Below are 20,606 nucleotides of genomic sequence, written 5' to 3' on the forward strand. Positions count from 1 at the left end.
GGAAGTCTTATTTTCTCTTCATTTGTTCTATAGTCACCTTCCTGTATTTTATAACTCATTATATGGTATGATTTTGTGTATTGTTGAAGGCTGTTCCTTAACCTGTAATTTTCACAGCTGTTATCTTTTGGTCTATATAGATACCAGGTAATTGTCTCATTGGCAGTCATATCACATTTTCTTAGTTTTATAACAACTTTGGCTTTGAAATCAAAAGAAGGACATACATTTTTTTTCCAGTTTCCCATGCAGGTAGTGACCTATGTCTTTGATATTATTCATAGTGATTTTTTCCACTTCAACTGAAATTAAATCCAATTGCCACTTTTGATCGATCTATTAATAAATTTATTTTGGATGATTTGCTGCCATATTGCACTCGATTATATAGCATTATGTATGTTTCTAATAATTACCAAATGCTTTCCATCAAAAAGTTCTCATTAAAACAAGGAAAATAAAATTAGTTTATATATAGTATTACATTTATTAATCATTTCGTAACATATAAAAACACTTTGCATGAAATATCACATATATGATCAAGATTAAATACATTCTCAAACAACCACTCTTACTGGACTTGTTTAAAACATACAACATTAATATAATTTATTGGTTTCTTTTCTAAAAAGTCATACAGCTGAGCTTTTAAACTTTTACTTACTTTTAGAATATAATTTGGATTCATTAATTTATTATTCGTTAATTACCAATTTTGTGGTTTCATGAGGTGAACCATGAATTCAAATGTTCAACAATTAAAAAATTTCTATGGCTTTGAATGCACAGCCTTTTTCAGACAGACAAGGACTCAAATTGTCTTAACACAATTAATGTGTTGAACACAAAATCATACAATTATGAAAAGTCTGTACAGTAATTATAAGGTGAGGTATACTACCCTCCTTTCAAAGTAGACAAGTACGACAGATTAACGATCTATATGTCTGTAGGACTAGACTACTTCAAAATGAGGGTAGTTTACCTTACTGAATAATGACTTCAGTGTTCAGCTAGCAAGTAAGCAAGACGAAGATATAACTTTTACCTACACATTCTTTGCATTTTGCTGTAACTAAGAATGAAAGTAAGAGCTTTATCTAAACATAACAAACAATATTATCCACTAACTACATTCAATTTCACTCAACACTTCTAACAATTGTATCATACACTACTATTGGACTCTGAGAACACAGTCACAAACTTTTTATTCAAACATTTTCACAATACATTCTTCAACACCATATCCTACTTATAATCTGTTACAGAAGTAAGTTGTGGAGTAAATATATTGGCTCCTGTGTTTTCATTAATTTATTTCATGTACTGATTTTCAGAGATTTTGTTGAAAAATGAGTACCACAATATTAACTGATCAAAAATATATCTTCTACACTTTGTGAAAAAAAAGTAAAATCACAAAAATACTGAACTCAAAGGAAAATTCAAAACGGAAAAGGATTATGGTTCAATTTCCATGAAAATACATTTTTGCTCAATAGATAAAACATTGGCATTCACAGAAAAAAATGACACTACCGTATGCTAGAATTAAATAAAATGTAAAATAATGAGCAAACAGTTTAAATAAATGTGGTTGGGCAAGGAAAGAGAATTGTATTTTTAGACATGGGTCATAATAAAATCATTGTATGTCCTTTGGTGTATGCAACTCTTAGCCAGAATTACGAATTGTTCATAAATTTAATTTCAGAGATGAAAAAAAAATATTACAGCACTATTACATTAATCATGATATTTTACCAGAAATGGCAAGATCTATAAGAAACTTTACCACAAACAACTTATATCATCTGTTTCTAAGAGCTGTTCCAGAATAAATAGTAGGGGAAAGGGGAGGGGACTTCTAGTAAAATTTAATGGGTGTTGGTTATTATAGATTATTAGCCTGAACAATCATAGATCGATTGAAGTTGATTTGCTCAGCACCAAAGAGCAACACTTATAGAAATAATCAGCAGAAATTTAAGGCATTCTTCTGTACACTCTCCCCCCTCCCCCACAAACACCTTTTCTATATTAATATATTTAATTTTTGGAACAGCCCTAAATTCATTAAATGCTAGACTTGTTTCAATTAGTTTAACCCACATAAGGATTTTGAGCTTCACAAAGTCAATGTGTTCCTATAAGCATTGAAATCTGATAAATGCAGGTATAAACTTCAGCCTACAGGTATCCACATTCTGTGTATGTGTAATATAAACAATCTTCCACAAGGAGAAGACAAGATAATGTTTCCTTTCATCAACTTTTCCCTGATCCTGTCTTTTTTTCCTCATCTACCGTCTCTTTATCTCCTTCCTCTAACTTTTTGTCTGCCACTTCTGCTAAAGCTTCCCGTATTAGTGCAACAAGTCCATTTTCATCAACAGCTGTTTGACCTAAATTAAAATTCAGAGAAAGTGTTAAATAGCATCGTTTTGGTTTATAACAATTAAGTTCTAGATACAATATTATTATAAGATTTGTTATCTGTTAACTTACAATTATATCCTAATATTTTTTTATTCTTCCAATTCTATGCTCACACACAGGTTCTTGAAATAGTATGATATTCAAAATTTGGGAGATATTTTTACTTGTTTACATGCCAGACAACACAAAGCAAAACATTCATATCTTTCATAAACAAATTAAAAATCATAGTTAACTATTTAAACTTATTCTTTATAAACATGAATACATCCAATAAATACCTATTAAATTAAAATTTCCTAGAAGAAGCTATCATCATCCAAAGATTTTTCTTTTTATCTTCCCAAGAAATGAATCATCATCATCATGCTCAGATAATCTTTCCCCAGAAGTTGTTTTCTCACCCGATTTCTCTCCCGAATCTAAAACAGAGACTGTCATTTAAAAAGCTATCTAAAAAAATTTAATGACCGTACCACCCTTATGAGTAGTCTAGGTCGTTTGAAAATTCCCCAAGTAGTATAAGTTTAAGTTTGAAGAAATCCTTTCTTGATATAAACAAAAGGTGACTGGTGAATATTGAAATTTAAAATGTGTGTTCTTTAAAAAATAATTTATTGACCAGATAACAATGTTCTTCTAGGAAATCTTAAGCAATATTTTTTCATTCTATTTGCAAAATAAAATTTTGATAAAATTTCAAAGGATAACAGGACTTCCCAAAAATATGAAACAGAAATGACCAAGATGTTCAAATAAAGACAAACAACTAACAACACATAGCCAGACTTGATACAGACACAACAAGAATGTGTCCAAAGTACACAGATGCCCCATGCATCCAAATGCACTATCATTTTCCATGTTCAATGGAACGTGAATTGGATAAAAAATATAATAAGGCATTAAAATTAGAAAGATAATATCATAGGGAACATGTGTACTAAGTTTCAAGTTGGTTGGACTTCAACTTCATCAAAAACTACCTTGACCAAAAACTTTAACCTGAAACATGCACTTTCATTTACTATGTTCAGTGGACCGTGAAATTGGGGTCAAAAGTTTAATTTGGCTTTGAAATTAAAAAGATCATATCATAAGGAACATGTGTACTAAGTTTCAAGTTGATTGGACTTCAACTTCATCAAAAACTTCCTCGACCAAAAACTTTAACCTGAAGCGGGACAGACAGACGAACGGACAGAAAAACGTACACGGACGCACAGACCAGAAAACGTAATGCCCCTCTACTATCGTAGGTGGGGCATAAAAACCACCTAGTCCTAAAATATAACTATTATCAAGTTCAGAAAAAACATAAACCAAATTGGGAATCTGTCTATGGGTAACAGATAATGCCCTCCTGGCATTCAATGTTATAAAAGGAAATAACTCAAAACAGTAAAAGTGACGCTGACATTTTCATAACATTTGTTTAAGGCACTAAATAACAAAGAACCAGAAGTGAAAAGAAAAAATGTTTTGTTTATCAACTGAAGTGACTTTATTAACATATACATGTCTTAAAACTGTTGCAAATGCCACCATATTTATTAACTAACTAAAAACTATAAATCAAAAGTTGTATCTTCAAAGACAAAATATCATTCTATCGACTTCAACCTACCTTGTGCTGTATTCACAATGCCGTTTACTGTGCCTTTGACTTTCTCAGTTTCTGCATAAGCTAACATTAATGCTTCTTGTTCTTTACTTAAAGATCTGTTATATATATGAAAATAAATGTAACCATGTGAAAACAGAATAGGTGCACATTGGACATCATGCCCATCCAACATTCTTTGTGATTCGGATATTTCAGTTTCACAGAATCACACGAGTCATGATTAAACTCTATACAATTATTTACGACCAAACTGACAACTTTTTGTTCCCTGTTGTTAATTTTTTTTGTAAAATCTTTATTTATGGATTAAAGATGCTACACCATTTAGATGTCAGCTGAACAACAAATTCTATTTAAAGACATCTGAAAGCATTTTACCATAATATACACATCCACATGTGGACCAGGATCCGTTACTCTTCTGTTTTTTTCTGGAGTCTTTGGTTTGTTTGTTTTTGTTGTGTTTTGTACACTGTGTTTCTTTTGTTTTTTGCCATGGCTTGTGTCAGTTTATTTTCAACTTTTGAGTATGAATGTTTACTTGATATCTTTTTGCCCCTCTTTTGCAGTTTCATAAAAAAGTTACAAAATACAAGATCAAATTTTACTTCAAGCCTCCACCCTGACAACACTTTTACTTACACAGGGACTTTTATATGAAGATGTACATAATGGTCACCATGTCCATAACTGTTAACTCTCTTTAGACCTTTACCAGCCAATCGTATTCTATCATGTGACTGACTACCTGCAGGTATCTATAAATAGAATACATTATAGCTTCAGGCATATCAAACAAAAGAAACAAATAAAGATTTACCTATGTCAATATAAATAAGAGTCTGAAATGATGACCTTAATCTAGATTCAACTGCAGAAGCATAAAATTCTAGGCAAATAAAAACGGTTTACTTTTAATTTATCAACAAAACATAAAGGTGGAATGTGTTCATGACACACAGACAAATACCACCACTTGCATATAAAATATATAGGGACATAACTTAAGAATGGTAAAAATGACTCTTCCCAAATATGCACTTGATCTGATTTTGTGGTAATAATCATTGTGAACAAATTTCATAACATTTGGTTGAGGCAAACTGAAGTTAGAGAACTGAAATTCAGTCATTTTTTCATTTGTAAAGGGGGATAACTCGGGAACACGAACAGTCTAAATGGTGACTCAACAATAATTCAAAATTTATCTGTGTTTTGTTTTAATGAGCATTGTGTATAAAATTCATAACATTTGAGTGAGGCAAACTAAATTAAGAGAATGGAAATGAAAATATTACAACTATTTTACCATTTGTAAAGGGGCTTAACTCTAGAACAGTAAAAGTGATGCCACCAAACTTCATCAGTCTTTTGTGTTGATAAGCATTGTGTATAAGTTATTGATAAAAGAAATATCTAAATTTCCAGTACTAAATCTTACATTAAGTAAAATTTCCTCATAAACCCCTGGAATTCTGATTGTACCACCTAATACAGCTTGAGCTACACTTATATGTATTTCACTGTGTAAATCAGCTCCTTGTCTTTTGAAATCTCGACTTTTAGCTACCTGCAATATGAAACAAATGACCATTTAGCAAATATTCATTGCCTAAATTATGTTTTTAATAATCCTTTAGTCAATTATATTTTTCTTACATTTGAAATGTGTACTAGTGTTCTACATACTCCTGAATTTAATTTAAAATTCATATCCAAAATTCAAAGTTACTTAATATATATATAATGCCTGTCACTTAAAAAACATCTATGTCTAAATTGGTGGTGTTCTCACTGAAAATATTTATGAAAGACAGGATTATGTCTTTATGGCTTTCCAAAAAAATACTCACATTGGTCATAGATTAGACAATATTTTGACATTATAAATATAAGAACCTGTGTGTAAACTTTATCTTATACTTGGCTATGCAAAAAGGTTACCTTTTAGAAAGCAGGTCACTTACCTCTTACTTAGTCTATGCAACCCGAAATAGACTGCAAATAAGGAATACGAGAGAATATGACATGTATAGAATAACTTACTTTAAATGTGATGAATATCTCCTCCTTCCCTACCATCATTCTGACCGTTTGACCATCTTCAACACCTTTAAATATATACAAAGGAGACAAGATAAGTCACAAGGTACTTACTTTAATATTAACATAAAGATAATCAGATCCAATGCCCACTTTTAATGTACTGCCGTCTTCAATACCTTCAAATAAAAAACTCAAAGTGAGAATTTTTATTGTAAGGAAATTCATAAGATTAAAAATAACCAAAAAAATTGTAGGCATTTGCTAAAACAAGTATACCAAGTAGAAAAAAATCATTGTATGACTATAAGCACTAGTTTTTCAATATCAGTATTTCAAAAATTTATTGGAGACTGAATTTCTCTTGATAGTTTAGATTTTTATATCATGTATATTGAGATGACCTTAAAATAACTAGATATTTAGCAACCAAGGTTGTAGTTAAAAAATATAGGAGCTGTGTCTTCAAAATCAACCTTGTGTAAATGAACATCAATACATATTTGAACATGTTTCTGATCGAAAACAATCTCTACAGTATGTCTGCAATTGTTTGGTCTATAGTGGAAAGCAGTCATTGGCAATCATACCAGCTCTTTTTTTTTATACAATAATAGTAGATATAATAATTACTGAAATTTATCTGAAAAACAATTGTTCAGTTGTTCAAATTCAGTTTTTTTTATATGAATGATTAAATTTTTAAACCAATTTAACACACTTACCTGCAGGAACAGGTACAACAACCTTTTTTCTCATTATAATATTGCCTTTTCCTTGACATTCTGTACAAGGCTGTTTAATTATCTTTTTAGCACCATAGCACACCCGACAAGTTGACCTCATTACAAAAGGACCTGTTTGTAAATCTTCCTACAAATAGAAATCTAGTCGTTAAGTTTGGAGTTCTAGTAGTTTTTAGGCCATAGTCAATATATCTTTACTTTAAAGAATTTGCGAAACCTAAATTTTGCCAAATAGGACATATTAAATTTTTTTCCAATGTAGTCGCTATAGTCATGATAGTTTTTGTTTGTGTCCTTTGAACTTAAGGACACTTAACTATGGCAACAGAATATGCATGCTCGAAAATCCTTTCTGTGATTGGACAAAATGCTGTCATGGTGGGTGATTTGGTTGTGTTTGAAAAAACGTCTCGTTAATTATATCGTGATGGAAAGCAAGTGAAAAACTATAAATATTTGAACTAGATCTTACAAAGATTTATATTTTTGTTAAAATTATAGTTTCTCCAATAGCTCTTTGCATCCATGACAGCTGTTTAATCGGGACAATTATGTAATTTTTAATGTTAACTTTGTTGTACGAACGTACACCTACACATGTGAGATTTCCTCAGGGTTTTGGTGAATGTAAACAGAAAGATACAAGGACCGAATATACTGAACACAAACAGAGAAAAATTTCTTGCAGTTACATTCAGATGGAGATTTAATTAAAGAGGTCCTGCATCATTAAGTCATTGTGCTTCTGAAGGTTATCGAAATGATAAATATAAACATATATTCAAATTTAAATATGTTAGATATCTTTTTAAAAATAGTTCTTGTTTTAAATGTTTTATCTGTGTCTTCCTACCAACTTGTTTTGTAAAATTTTATTAAACAAAATATATGATAACTATGGCCTTTTAACATGTATAAACAACATTTTTTTTAATTTTCTACAAAATGTCAATATTTGTTAACAACAGTGTTTGAAATAGAATATCTCTCAATATACAAGTTTTCACTCTTGACCATTCTGACATTGAATACCACCTAGGTATACAGGATTTTGGTACTCTACCACTGAAAAATTTTTACTCATCAAAATTTCTTTCTACACAGGTTAAGCATCATTTTACAGTAATAACATCTTCTAACAAGACTAATTTCAATTTCACATATCTAAATACCAGAATCCTTGAGTTGATGTATTTACCCTTACATACCATTCCTGTGCCATTACACTGATGACATCGGACAGCACTTGTTCCTGGCTCACACTTATTCCCGTTACACTTCGGACAAGTGTCCTTCACATTCACATTAATGTCTTTATTAACTCCTCTGGCTGCTTCTTGAAAGCTTAAATCTAACGTGGCCTAAAATATAGAATTCAATTCACATGAAAATTGATGATTGAAATTTTCCTATGTATAAAACAAAATAAGTTTTCTTATATTGTCAGTGTAATTTATATGAATATTCCTAAATTTGTATAAGGGCTATTCCAGAAAAAAATGTATGGGGGGGGGGGGGGGGGGGGGGGGGGTTGGAAGGCAGTTTATATCAGCACCCGCCACCCAGACAATTGTAATTGAGAATTATAGTGCATTACAGTGTGAAAAGTTGCTCCGATACCCATCGCCCATGTATTATTAATACAATGTGCCTTCCGACCCCCCATACATTTTTTTCTGGAATAGCCCTAACATATTTCCAGCAATTTTGTACCTTTTACGTTAAAATTATTTGTGTTTGTACTTGTGTTTGTTTGGTTTATTTTAAAGCTTTTCTTATTCTTGTACTGATTTTTATTGTATTGTAATTACTTTTAAATAGTGTTATGTTGTTCAAATGATAAATGAAATTAAAGGGGAAGTGGTGTGTTTACCCCCCCCCCCCCTTTTTACTGAAGGTATACATAGACATGGTGCATAGGCAGATGTTAAAAGTTTCCATCTAATCTATTCACAAGTTTGATATATATTTAAGAAGACTGTGTGTGTCCTTTTACATATTTTTTTATTATTTCTGTTTGGTTGCTGTTTCATTGGTATTAAATCTACTCTATGGCATATGCTTTGCTTGAAATCATGCAAACACTGATTCTATAAACACAAAAGATATAGCTCTGAACCAAATCAGTTAATGAATACTGTGGATTCATCTATTTTCGTTAGTACCAATTTTCGTATTTTAATCTAATAATGGATATTTGATTTCATAGTTTTACTAAGGTTTTTTGTACATTCATTGACATTGTTGAACATTTAACATCACAGTAAGGTTGTAACCAAGAAATCATTGATAACTGGTATCTAAAGAATGATAATGACTTAACAGTATGCTTTTCCAACAATAGCTGCTTGCTGAAACTTCACACAAACTGTTACCAAAGTCAGAAATACACCTTGTGCTGTGATTGCATTCTGCATGATCTGAACCCAAGTTACATCTGAATAGCATTCTTACCTCAGTTGCCGGAGCAAATCCCCACTTTGACGACTCATAATCTGTAAAGTCATTAAATCCTCCTGCTCCTCCCATCTTAAATCCTGCTTGGCCAAAAATATTACGGAACAATTCCTCAGGGTCAATAGAACCATGAAAATTTTCAAATCCTAGAGAGAAAAAGAAGACAATGTTAGTTTATTAAGTTTGAAAATCATTGTTTTAACATTTCAACTATGAGAGATTGAGCGTTATAATTTTGAGTCTGTCCCAAGTCAGGAGCCTGTTATTCAGTATTTGTTCTAAGCTCACTTCTGTCATATTTGTTTTTTGAAAATTCTTTTGTTATTAATTATGTCATTTGTTTTCTCATTTAAATTGTTTAAAATATTTCATGTCAGGACCCTTTTATAGCCAACTATACAATATGGAGTTTTCTCATTGTTGAAGCTGTACGGTTGCCTATAATTGCTTACATCCACTTTCTTTAAACTTCGGTGGATACTTATATTCAGGACAAATATATTTAAATACCTCAAATCTTAAGCAGTTATCCTACCTACCTTGTGCCTGTCCTCGACTCTGTCCACGAGAAGCTCCACCCATACCTCCCATACCGCCGCCCATACCAAATGTATCATATTCACGTCTTTTTGTGCTATCACTCAAAACCTTAAAACAGGAAAAAATAATTTTAATTCATGACATAGTTGATAATTGCTGTTAGAAAAAATATCTTCTGTTCATGCTGTTGATTCATTTATGTTTACCAATTTTTTAGCATTGAGGGAAATTGTATTTTGTGGATATTTGATTATGCTGTTTTACAAGTTACTAAAGATTAACCTTTGGATAATTTGTTTTTTGCTTAACATCTCCATTTTTTTTACCTATACCCACCAAATCCACAAAAAATGGTATATAGTAGCCTCTTTGCAATCATACTACAACACTGATATAGATTGATTTGTGTTTAACGCCACTTTCAACACTATACTGTCAGTTGGTATTGATGGAATAGGTGTATTATATCTCATGTAAAGGTTTATCATGCTTATTAATCTATCTTCAAACACTTTTCCTTGTACAGTCCTTACTTCATAGGCTTCTGACACGTCCTGGAATTTTTTAGCAGATCCAGCATCATTCTTGCTCACATCAGGGTGGTGTTTTTTGGCAAGCTAAAATAAAAGATATACAGAAAGTAGAATAGATTAATATTGACTAGTTTGACAAGATTCACTTTTTTCAATGTTTGAAAAAATATATCATCTTGGTTAGTGTGGTTAGTAACTTTCATAAACTCTGTGCAGTTATCCCTATCCAGGATCTCTTTAGAAGTATAGCTGGAAAGTAGGTAGATTCACATAAGGTGTGATCAAACAAACAAATAAGTTATTTTCACTGTTTCATAAATAAAAAGTGAGTTATGTAAAAACCCTTAAAAAAAACTGACAAAAATTCATCATGCTTATCATTTATTTTGAATTCAAATGTTCCTAAATCATGTAAATCAATCAAAGTCTTGTACATATATACACATGCATGAGGTTGATTTTTATCATTTAATCACAAAATTAAGATCAATAGACCACTTTCGAGTTCATCCGTCACCGGCAAAAAATCGTCAATTATGCACGCCTTTATGACGTCATTTATCAGATAGAGGGGATCGCCTGTATCCCTGCACTATTTATGTTCATCAAGCGTCTTAGTGATCGTCTTTGTGCAGGATAAACTAGAAATAATGGTTGCTCTGTAGGTACTTACTGACAATTCCCTAATGACAGCAGTGTTGATTGTCAATTTTGAGAATTCAATTTGCCGAATAATTCGTACAATATAGAATTATAGTTTTCCAACCACTCGCTCAACATTGGAATGAAGTGACGATGCCCCTAAACACACAAATGACGGTGATTAAGGTTGGTATAATTGACGAGTTTTTTACAGTGACGGATGAACTCGAAAGTGGTCTATTAGCCAAATATTTCATTGCACTTTGTAAGTATCAAACTAGAAATGTGTGACCCCTGAAAATAAGGCAAAAAAAAAAAGTATGTGTGTTTACTGTACACCTTCCTACCCTAATTTATATCCCTTTCCCATAGTTTTTTTTTGCCATTTTTTATTAAGCAAGTTGTTAAAGTCACAATGTTGCTCCCAAAGACTTGATGTAAAAAAATAAAAATCTCCACCTACACTTTGTAAGTATCAAACTAGAAATGTGTGACCCCTGAAAATAAGGCAAAAAAAAAGTATGTGTGTTTACTGTACACCTTCCTTCCCTAATTTTTATCCCTTTCCCTAAGTTTTTTTTTGCCATTTTTGATTAAGCAAGTTGTTCAAGTCACAATGTTGCTCCCAAAGACTTGATGTAAAAAAATAAAAATCTCCACCTACACTTTGTAAGTATCAAACTAGAAATGTGTGACCCCTGAAAATAAGGCAAAAAAAAAGTATGTGTGTTTACTGTACACCTTCCTTCCCTAATTTTTATCCCTTTCCCTAAGTTTTTTTTGCCATTTTTGATTAAGCAAGTTGTTCAAGTCACAATGTTGCTCCCAAAGACTCAATGTAAAAAAATAAAAATCTCCACCTACACTTTGTAAGTATCAAACTAGAAATGTGTGACCCCTGAAAATAAGGCAAAAAAAAAGTATGTGTGTTTACTGTACACCTTCCTTCCCTAATTTTTATCCCTTTCCCTAAGTTTTTTTTGCCATTTTTGATTAAGCAAGTTGTTCAAGTCACAATGTTGCTCCCAAAGACTCAATGTAAAAAAATAAAAATCCCCACAACCCTTGTTTTTTTTATTTACCATGTGACGGTAAACACACATACTTTTTTGTTTGGCCTAATACCAATCATCCCCTATAATATTAAGGCTCTCCAGTTAGTTACTTATACTTGCCTCATAGTAAGCTTTTTTAATAGCCTTAGCATCTGCATTTTTTGGAACTCCTAAAAGTTCATAATAGTCCTTTTTGTTGTTGGGCGAACTTCTGTGAATTTTTCTATGTAAACAACAGGTTTTGTGAGCAGCGGACAATAAATCTGAAATTACAGAAAGATATTTATTAGTTTAAACATATTGTTATGATATTGTAATTATTATGTTTATTTATGTTGGCCTAATTTGTGTTGTATGGCCTGTTAGTTGTTTACCAAATAATCCTATAACTGTGCAGTTTAGGAATCACTGGAACAATCACAGAATGATTAGAACTTTCTAGAATGATCTTTATAAAAGATGCGTAATTTAAACTTCTACGTTATTCCAGAAACTTCCGTTGTAACTTTCCAGGATTTTCCACAATGTTCCGTTCTAGCGTGTTCTAGAATAATCCGTCACAACTATATATATACAGACACTAAAGTTAAACTCTCATAATTAAACTTGGACATAGACATTGATAGACATTAGTATTCACAGCATTTGGATTGACACTTTTATTCTACAAACAACTTCATACTAGATTGTCACCTTAGTAGTGAACATAATATTCAGATTGGATTCCGAAAGATTTCCGGATACAGATAAAAGAGTGGACTCATATTTTGACAGTTAAGTTAACATTTATATTTGTAAAATACTTCTTGTAAACTTTTGTATAATAAATATTGTTAAATTTTACTATTGATTTGTGTCTTTTGTTGGCTACAATTTAAAGGCGATTTCTGGCCGTAACAGAGATTGGGGGCTCGTCCGGGATACTGAACATATTTTATTCAAAATTTGTTTAATATTTTTATTATAACTAGCCAACAAAATTCTACAAAATGGCATTTGATGCTGGTAAATTTTTGAAAACGCCAGACCTGGAGAGTTTTGATAATTTAAAGAAAGAGGAACTAGTGTTGCTTGCTAAACAACTGAAATTAGTTTTTAAAGTATCTATGAGAAAACAAATTATAAAAAATTTGGTTATAGACAAATTAGTTGACGAAGAAATTTTAGGTGAAGAGGCTCTTGATCTTAAGGTTGAAAATGTTGACGCCTTTAAGTTAAAACAGCTTGAATTAGAACATGAACTTAAATTAAAAGAAATGGAAATGAAGGAGATGGAGAAAAGAAAAGAAGATGAATTTAAATTAAAACAGGCAGAACTGGAAATGAAGGAAAGGTTAGAAATGGAGAAAAAAGAAAAAGAAGATGAATTTAAATTAAAAGAACTGGAAATGAAGGAGAGGGAGAAATTAAAAGAACTTGAAATGAGGGAAAGGCTAGAGATGGAGAAACTGAAAATTGAAATGGTCAAAGAAGAAAGCAACACTAAAGTTCACTCCAAATCAGATTATTTTGATGCAGCAAAAAACATACGTTTGGTTCCAAAATTTTGTGAAAAAACAGTTGATAAATATTTCCCACAGTTTGAGAAAATTGCTAACAATTTGAAATGGCCTATGCCGTATTGGACTACGATGCTGCAAAGTGTTTTTGAGGGTAAGGCAGCTGAAATATACTCCGCACTTCCATCAGAAAAAAGTTCTGATTATGACACTGTGAAACAGGAAGTTTTGAAAGCCTATGAGCTAGTACCAGAAGCATATAGACAGAAATTTAGATCTTATAAAAAGTTTGATTCGCAAACCTATGTGGAATTTGCTCGGGAAAAAGAAGATCTATTTGATAAATGGCTTACTTCAAAGAAAACAAATAACAATTTTGATCACCTAAGACAATTGATGTTATTAGAAGAGTTCAAACAATGTGTTCATTCAGAATTAAAAACACATTTAGACGACAAAACTGTTGAGTCAATACATGATGCAGCTGTTATATCAGATAATTATACTCTTTCACATAAAAGAAGTTTCAAGGGTCAAAATTATAATACTTCCAGTGGAAATTACAAAAATCAAAGCACTGAGCATACTGATAGTAAGCCTGTTCCACAGAATAAGAGTCAATCCAGTTATAATATGTCTAGTTCAAAATTTGATACTTTTGAGAAGAAGTCACTGACTTGTGCTTATTGTAAGAAGATTGGTCACCTGATGGCTGATTGTTTTAGACTCCAGAAGAAGAATGAACGAGATATTAAGCCAAAGACCAGTGCTTGTACGACACCTTATATTACCAGTACATTGGAATGTCCTGCGCGTCAGGCTTTTAAGTCCAGTTTTTGTGATTACATGGAGGAATATAAACCCTTTATGTCTGATGGGTTTGTTTCTATTGTTGATGATACCACTCTTCAGCCTATTAAGATTTTACGGGACACTGGAGCTTCTCAGTCTTTATTGTTAGAAGGTGTGTTGCCTTTGTCCGAGAAGACTTCTGTTGGTGCCTCCATTTTGTTACAAGGTGTAGAGTTGGGTTGTATAGATGTTCCTCTCCATTGTATTTATCTGAAGTCAGATTTGATAACTGGACCAGTTGTTGTAGGTGTTCGTCCTAATCTCCCTGTTGAGGGTGTTACATTATTGCTAGGAAATGATCTAGCTAGGAACAAAGTGGTTGCTGAACCAATTGTTACCAGTGAACCGGTGGTGGATGTTAAATCACCTGAAGATGATGCTGAATTGTATCCAGCTTGTGTTGTTACTAGGGCGATGGCTAGAAAACAACAAAATGAGAATTTGCAAGAAGACAAATTAGATTACATGGACCTTTCTGACACTTTTATAGCTGACATTGAAGGTCCTGGTAGCTCAGAAAAGGCCATTACAAAACCACCTAGTGTTAACAAGAATGTTATTATGCCATGGCCAGACGTTAACAGCCATTCATTAGACCGAGAAAATTTATCTAAAGAACAACATAAAGACCCTGAGGTTCTTCAGCTCAGCCAGAGGGCTCAACCACAGGAGGAAGCAGACAAAGTGGCCGAATGCTTTTACCATCAGGACGGCATTTTAATGAGGAAGTGGAGGCCTCCTGATGCTACACCAGAGGAGGAATGGAGAGTGGTGTACCAAGTGGTGGTGCCTAAAGTTTATAGGCAAGAAATTATTGGTCTTGCCCATGACACCCCCTTGGCTGGACACTTAGGTATCAGGAAGACTTGCCTTAAGATTTTGCAGCATTTCTACTGGCCTAAACTTAGAAATGATGTTGCAGAATACTGCAAATCATGTCATATATGCCAGGTTGTTGGTAAGCCTAACCAGAAAATACCACCAGCACCACTTCTGCCTATTCCAGCCTTCGACGAACCTTTCAGCAGAGTTCTAATTGACTGCGTTGGACCTTTACCAAAGACCAAGACTGGAAATGCATATTTATTGACAATCATGTGTACATCTACCCGCTTTCCTGAAGCTATTCCGCTCAGAAATATCAAGACACCTACTATCGTCAAAGCTTTGATCAAATTTTTCACATTAGTAGGACTTCCTAAGTCTATACAGTCCGACCAGGGATCAAATTTCATGTCAGGTTTATTTCAGCAAGTCGTATACCAGTTAGGGATTGCTCAATACAGATCAAGTGCTTATCATCCAGAATCTCAAGGTGCCTTAGAACGTTTTCATCAAACATTGAAGAACATGATTAGAACTTTTTGCCTTCAATTTGACAGAGACTGGGATGATGGAGTTCACTTTCTACTTTTTGCGGTTCGAGAGGCTGTTCAAGAATCCCTTGGATTTAGTCCCTTTGAGTTGGTATTTGGTCATACTGTAAGGGGACCGTTAAAATTGATTAAGGAAAAGTGGCTTACTGAACATACTGACTTGAATCTTTTAGACTATGTATCTAGATTTAAAGAAAAATTGTATACTGCTTGTCAAATTGCTCAGAAAAATTTAAAAAATGTACAGAACAAGATGAAAATATGGTATGATAAAGATGCCAGGGACAGAGTTTTTGAGCCTGGTGATAAGGTACTTGTATTTCTGCCTGTCCCTGGACATCCTTTACAGGCTAAATATTGTGGTCCTTATACAATAGAGAGTAAAATTAATGATTTGAATTATATTGTAAAAACTCCAGGTCGGCGCAAACAAAATAGAGTGTGTCATATTAATATGTTAAAACCATATTTTGAGCGTACTAATGTATGTGATAGTAAACCAGTTGCCACTTTAGGCATGGTTCAATTTGAGAACAATCATGACAAACCAGATGTAATTGAACCAAATTTTAGTTGTAAATCTATGGAAGAGACAGTTAGATTGAAAAATTCAGAAATTTTGTCAAATCTAGATTCAAAACTTACACATCTGTCTTTTGATCGTAGAGAAGAAATAAAAACTTTGGTATTTTCTTTCAAAAATCTTTTTCCAGATGTGCCTAACAAAACAACTGCTGTTTGTCATGATGTTGATGTAGGAGATGCTTCTCCAATTAAGCAACATCCTTACCGGCTCAATCCACTCAAACTTGAAGTTGTGAGAAAAGAAATTAAATATATGCTTGACAATGATATTATTGAGCCGAGTAACAGTGAATGGAGCTCTCCTTGTCTCCTTGTGCCAAAACCAGATAAAACTTTTCGTTTCGTGACTGATTTCAGAAAAGTAAATTCAGTCTCAAAATCTGATTCCTATCCGATTCCAAGGATAGACGATTGTATTGACAATATTGGTCAAGCAAAATTTGTGAGCAAATTTGATTTATTGAAAGGTTATTGGCAAGTTCCATTGACACAGAGAGCTCGTGAAATATCAGCTTTTGTTACACCAGATGGCTTATTTCAATATACTGTAATGCCGTTTGGCATGAAAAGTGCTCCAGCTACATTTCAAAGAATGATCAATAATGTTATAAAAGATTTAAACTGTTGTTATGCTTATATTGATGATCTTATTGTATGTAGTGATAGCTGGGAACAGCATTTAACACATTTGTATGATACTTTTGATAGATTGTCAAAATCAAATTTGACTGTTAATCTTGGTAAAAGTGAATTTTGTCAGGCCACTGTTGATTATTTAGGGCATACAGTTGGCCAAGGTCAAGTAAAACCTATAATGGCTAAAGTGGAAGCTATTTCCAAATTTTCTCCTCCTACAAATAGAAAACAACTTATGAGATATTTAGGCATGATTGGATTTTACAGGAAATTTTGTTCAAATTTTGCTACTGTTGTTCAACCATTGACTCATCTTTTACGAAAAGACTCTAAATTTATCTGGAGTGAAAATTGTCAAAACGCTTTTGAAAATAGCAAATCACTTTTAATTAATAGTCCAGTTCTGATTACTCCAGACTTTGAAAAACAATTTAAACTTGCCGTTGATGCAAGCGATGTAGGAATAGGAGCTGTTTTATATCAAGAGACAGATGATAATGTTGAAAAACCTATATCATATTTTTCTAAGAAATTAGATAAACATCAGAAAAATTATTCAACTATTGAAAAAGAGTGTTTTGCAATGTTGTCAGCACTTCAACATTTTGATGTATATTTGAATCCCACTGTATATCCTATTCTTGTTTATACTGATCATAATCCTCTCACCTTCATGCATAAAATGAGAAACAAGAATCAGAGGTTGACTAGGTGGAGTTTATTGTTACAGGAATATGATGTAATTGTAAAACATATTAAGGGTAAAGATAATGTAATAGCTGATGCTTTATCTAGAGCTTATTAAATCACTTTGTATATATTATGTATTTTTGTTCATATTATTCATGATAAGTTTTTGTTACACTAAAACTTCTTTTAAGGGGGGAGGTGTTATGATATTGTAATTATTATGTTTATTTATGTTGGCCTAATTTGTGTTGTATGGCCTGTTAGTTGTTTACCAAATAATCCTATAACTGTGCAGTTTAGGAATCACTGGAACAATCACAGAATGATTAGAACTTTCTAGAATGATCTTTATAAAAGATGCGTAATTTAAACTTCTACGTTATTCCAGAAACTTCCGTTGTAACTTTCCAGGATTTTCCACAATGTTCCGTTCTAGCGTGTTCTAGAATAATCCGTCACAACTATATATATACAGACACTAAAGTTAAACTCTCATAATTAAACTTGGACATAGACATTGATAGACATTAGTATTCACAGCATTTGGATTGACACTTTTATTCTACAAACAACTTCATACTAGATTGTCACCTTAGTAGTGAACATAATATTCAGATTGGATTCCGAAAGATTTCCGGATACAGATAAAAGAGTGGACTCATATTTTGACAGTTAAGTTAACATTTATATTTGTAAAATACTTCTTGTAAACTTTTGTATAATAAATATTGTTAAATTTTACTATTGATTTGTGTCTTTTGTTGGCTACAATTTAAAGGCGATTTCTGGCCGTAACAATATTTATTTATAGTGAACTGGGAAACAATTTATTGCAACTTATATTAATCCCTTTCCACTTTGAGGGGTGTGCATGCTGCCTTGTAGCAGTATTAGCCTGCTCTGTTTCGAAATCTGCAAGGGTGTCTTTATGTGCAAGATAAATGGCTCTCTCTTAACAGGGGTCAGCCATTTATTGTTCCCTTCTGAGAAATTATCATCATTTCCTCAAGACTATACTCGCAAATGGTGTCAAGGGAGAGCCGAAAATTCAGTCCCAGAACAGAAATCCAACCAGGAACCTTTGTGTTAGTAGTCTGATGCACTAACCACTACACCATGGCTCTCTTATAGATATGTCTTGCTTTGAGACCTCAATTCTTTCTTAACACAGGAACCATAATACACTCCTATCAATGTTGACCAGACAGAATATTTTGAATGTCAGACTATCTTCATCATCATCATGTTCATACAAATTTTATAATTGTTTCCAGTGCTCAATGTGCTAAGTCATGTAGAGAATGGATGACTTTAAATCCAGGTTTGTTTATAGTTTATATCTTTACATTTTACCAAGCCATCTCAGATCATAGGTTGATTAGCTTTTCAAACATTAAAACATTCTGCTTGTTGTTAACTAGTCCTGGCCTCTTTTCCACGAGTGTGACCTTTCAAACAAAAGTGTGTACCATTTACATAAGCAAGAAGACAGGTGCCACATGTGGAACAGGATCTGCTTTCTATAGTCGCCGTCACATAAAATTGGCACCATGAATATTTTCCGAGATATTGACCGCGTTTACTCGAAATCATGTTTTTCAATTAGCAGAAGAAAAATCCAATCCAAATATATACTACTGTCCTACCTTTTATTGTGTTTGCACTGTATAATCCTGACCTTCACATTTTTCAAGATTATTTACATTGTAAAACCGCCATCTTGGTTTCTATGAGGCTCCCTTACTACATGTATATAACTTTCGTTACTCTCTGGTAATATCATTGTCATTGATCATGTTGATGATACAATTTCACGCGCGTTTACATAAAGATGACGAAAAGCTCCGAGAGACATAAGAAAATTGAGAGCATGTGGAACTCCAGGGCAACACTTCCGATAATAACAATTTCGGATTCCACCATACAAAATAACCTTGGATTGTGTGAAGGTCAGGATTATACTGTGTAAACGCAATAAAAAGGTAAGACATTAGTACATATTTGGATTGGATTTTTCTTCCGCCAATTGAAAAACATGATCTCGAGTAAACAAGGTCGATCTTTAATAAAATTTTGACACAAATCATGGTGCCAATTTTACGTGATGGCAACTATACAACTAACCCATTGTTGGTTGGTATTGTTTTCAGTGGCGGATGCAGGAATTTTCGAAAGGGGGGGTGCTAGCCCAGGGCAAAGGGGGGGTGCAGGGGGGGGTGCAAACATATGTCCCGATTCAAATGCATTGATCGGCCAAAATAAAGGGGGGGTGCGGACCCCCGGAACCCCCCCTCTGGATCCGCCACTGGTTTTGCTCTGCTTATGGATTTTTGAGTCGTTTGTCTTTACCTTGTTTTTATTTAATGTTAGTTTGTTTTTCATTGATGAGTTTGCATGCCCATTTGATATCTTCACAGGGTCTTGCTTAGTGGGTCAGACCACAGCACTAAAACAAGCCCCTGCTATTTCTTTTTTAGTACGGCTCTAACTTCTAAGGCTCTTGTACATAAATTAAGGAATAAAACAAATGTCAACACTACATGTCAGATGGCTTTACTTATGGATTTCTTTGATTGCATTGATAGAAAACTTCAGTCATTGACTGAATAGACCCTGAATACATATGACGCAATTAAGTTCAAAGCCGGGGACGTTTCGACCTTGTCGGTCATGCAGAATGTTTAGTGTATATTTAAAGATTTACTTGTTTTTGAAGTTGATTTCAAAATAAGAGATGAGGAACAACGTCTTTCGATGTGATGACATGTATCGTCAGGGAAAGAAGACCTTCCTGAGACAACCACTGTTGCATTTAGTTTCTTATTTCCAAGCCGACAGCATGCTCCCCTTAGAGCAGCCATTTTCCGTCTGCTGAAAATC

At 33.1% G+C, this 20,606-nt stretch overlaps 1 protein-coding gene across 3 annotated transcripts; it reads right to left on the bottom strand.

Annotated features, from left to right (window-relative positions):
- Window positions 1-454: 454 nt before the first annotated feature.
- LOC134698139 (protein tumorous imaginal discs, mitochondrial-like) lies at window positions 455-20,597 on the bottom strand. Of its 3 annotated transcripts, XM_063560436.1 has the most exons (13): window positions 20,431-20,597; window positions 12,209-12,351; window positions 10,392-10,475; window positions 9,858-9,966; window positions 9,316-9,464; window positions 8,070-8,222; window positions 6,841-6,988; window positions 6,119-6,183; window positions 5,514-5,642; window positions 4,715-4,830; window positions 4,073-4,167; window positions 2,727-2,867; window positions 455-2,411 (listed from the first exon to the last, which is right to left on the bottom strand). In XM_063560436.1, exons 1-12 carry the CDS (start codon window positions 20,585-20,587, stop codon window positions 2,761-2,763), a joined length of 1,455 nt encoding a protein of 484 aa, XP_063416506.1. In that variant the 5' UTR covers window positions 20,588-20,597; the 3' UTR covers window positions 455-2,411; window positions 2,727-2,760. The 3 variants fall into 3 exon arrangements, with proteins under 3 accessions (XP_063416506.1, XP_063416504.1, XP_063416505.1); XM_063560434.1 differs by lacking the exon at window positions 2,727-2,867; XM_063560435.1 differs by lacking the exons at window positions 2,727-2,867; window positions 6,119-6,183 and adding an exon at window positions 6,230-6,294.
- Window positions 20,598-20,606: the final 9 nt, after the last annotated feature.

The sequence above is a fragment of the Mytilus trossulus genome, chromosome 14 (assembly GCF_036588685.1).
Source record: "Mytilus trossulus isolate FHL-02 chromosome 14, PNRI_Mtr1.1.1.hap1, whole genome shotgun sequence".
NCBI lineage: Eukaryota > Metazoa > Mollusca > Bivalvia > Mytilida > Mytilidae > Mytilus > Mytilus trossulus.

Bases quoted from the DNA above. Each gene is read 5' to 3' on its own strand.
- LOC134698139 (XM_063560434.1), bottom strand. From the start codon at position 20,587: ATGGCTGCTCTAAGGGGAGCATGCTGTCGGCTTGGAAATAAGAAACTA. The intron at 10,476-12,208 runs GCAAGTATAAGT...CTTTTATTTTAG, and splicing joins TTAAAAAAGCTTACTATGAG to CTTGCCAAAAAACACCACCC. The intron at 9,465-9,857 runs GTAGGTAGGATA...TTTTCTCTCTAG, and splicing joins GAGTCGAGGACAGGCACAAG to GATTTGAAAATTTTCATGGT.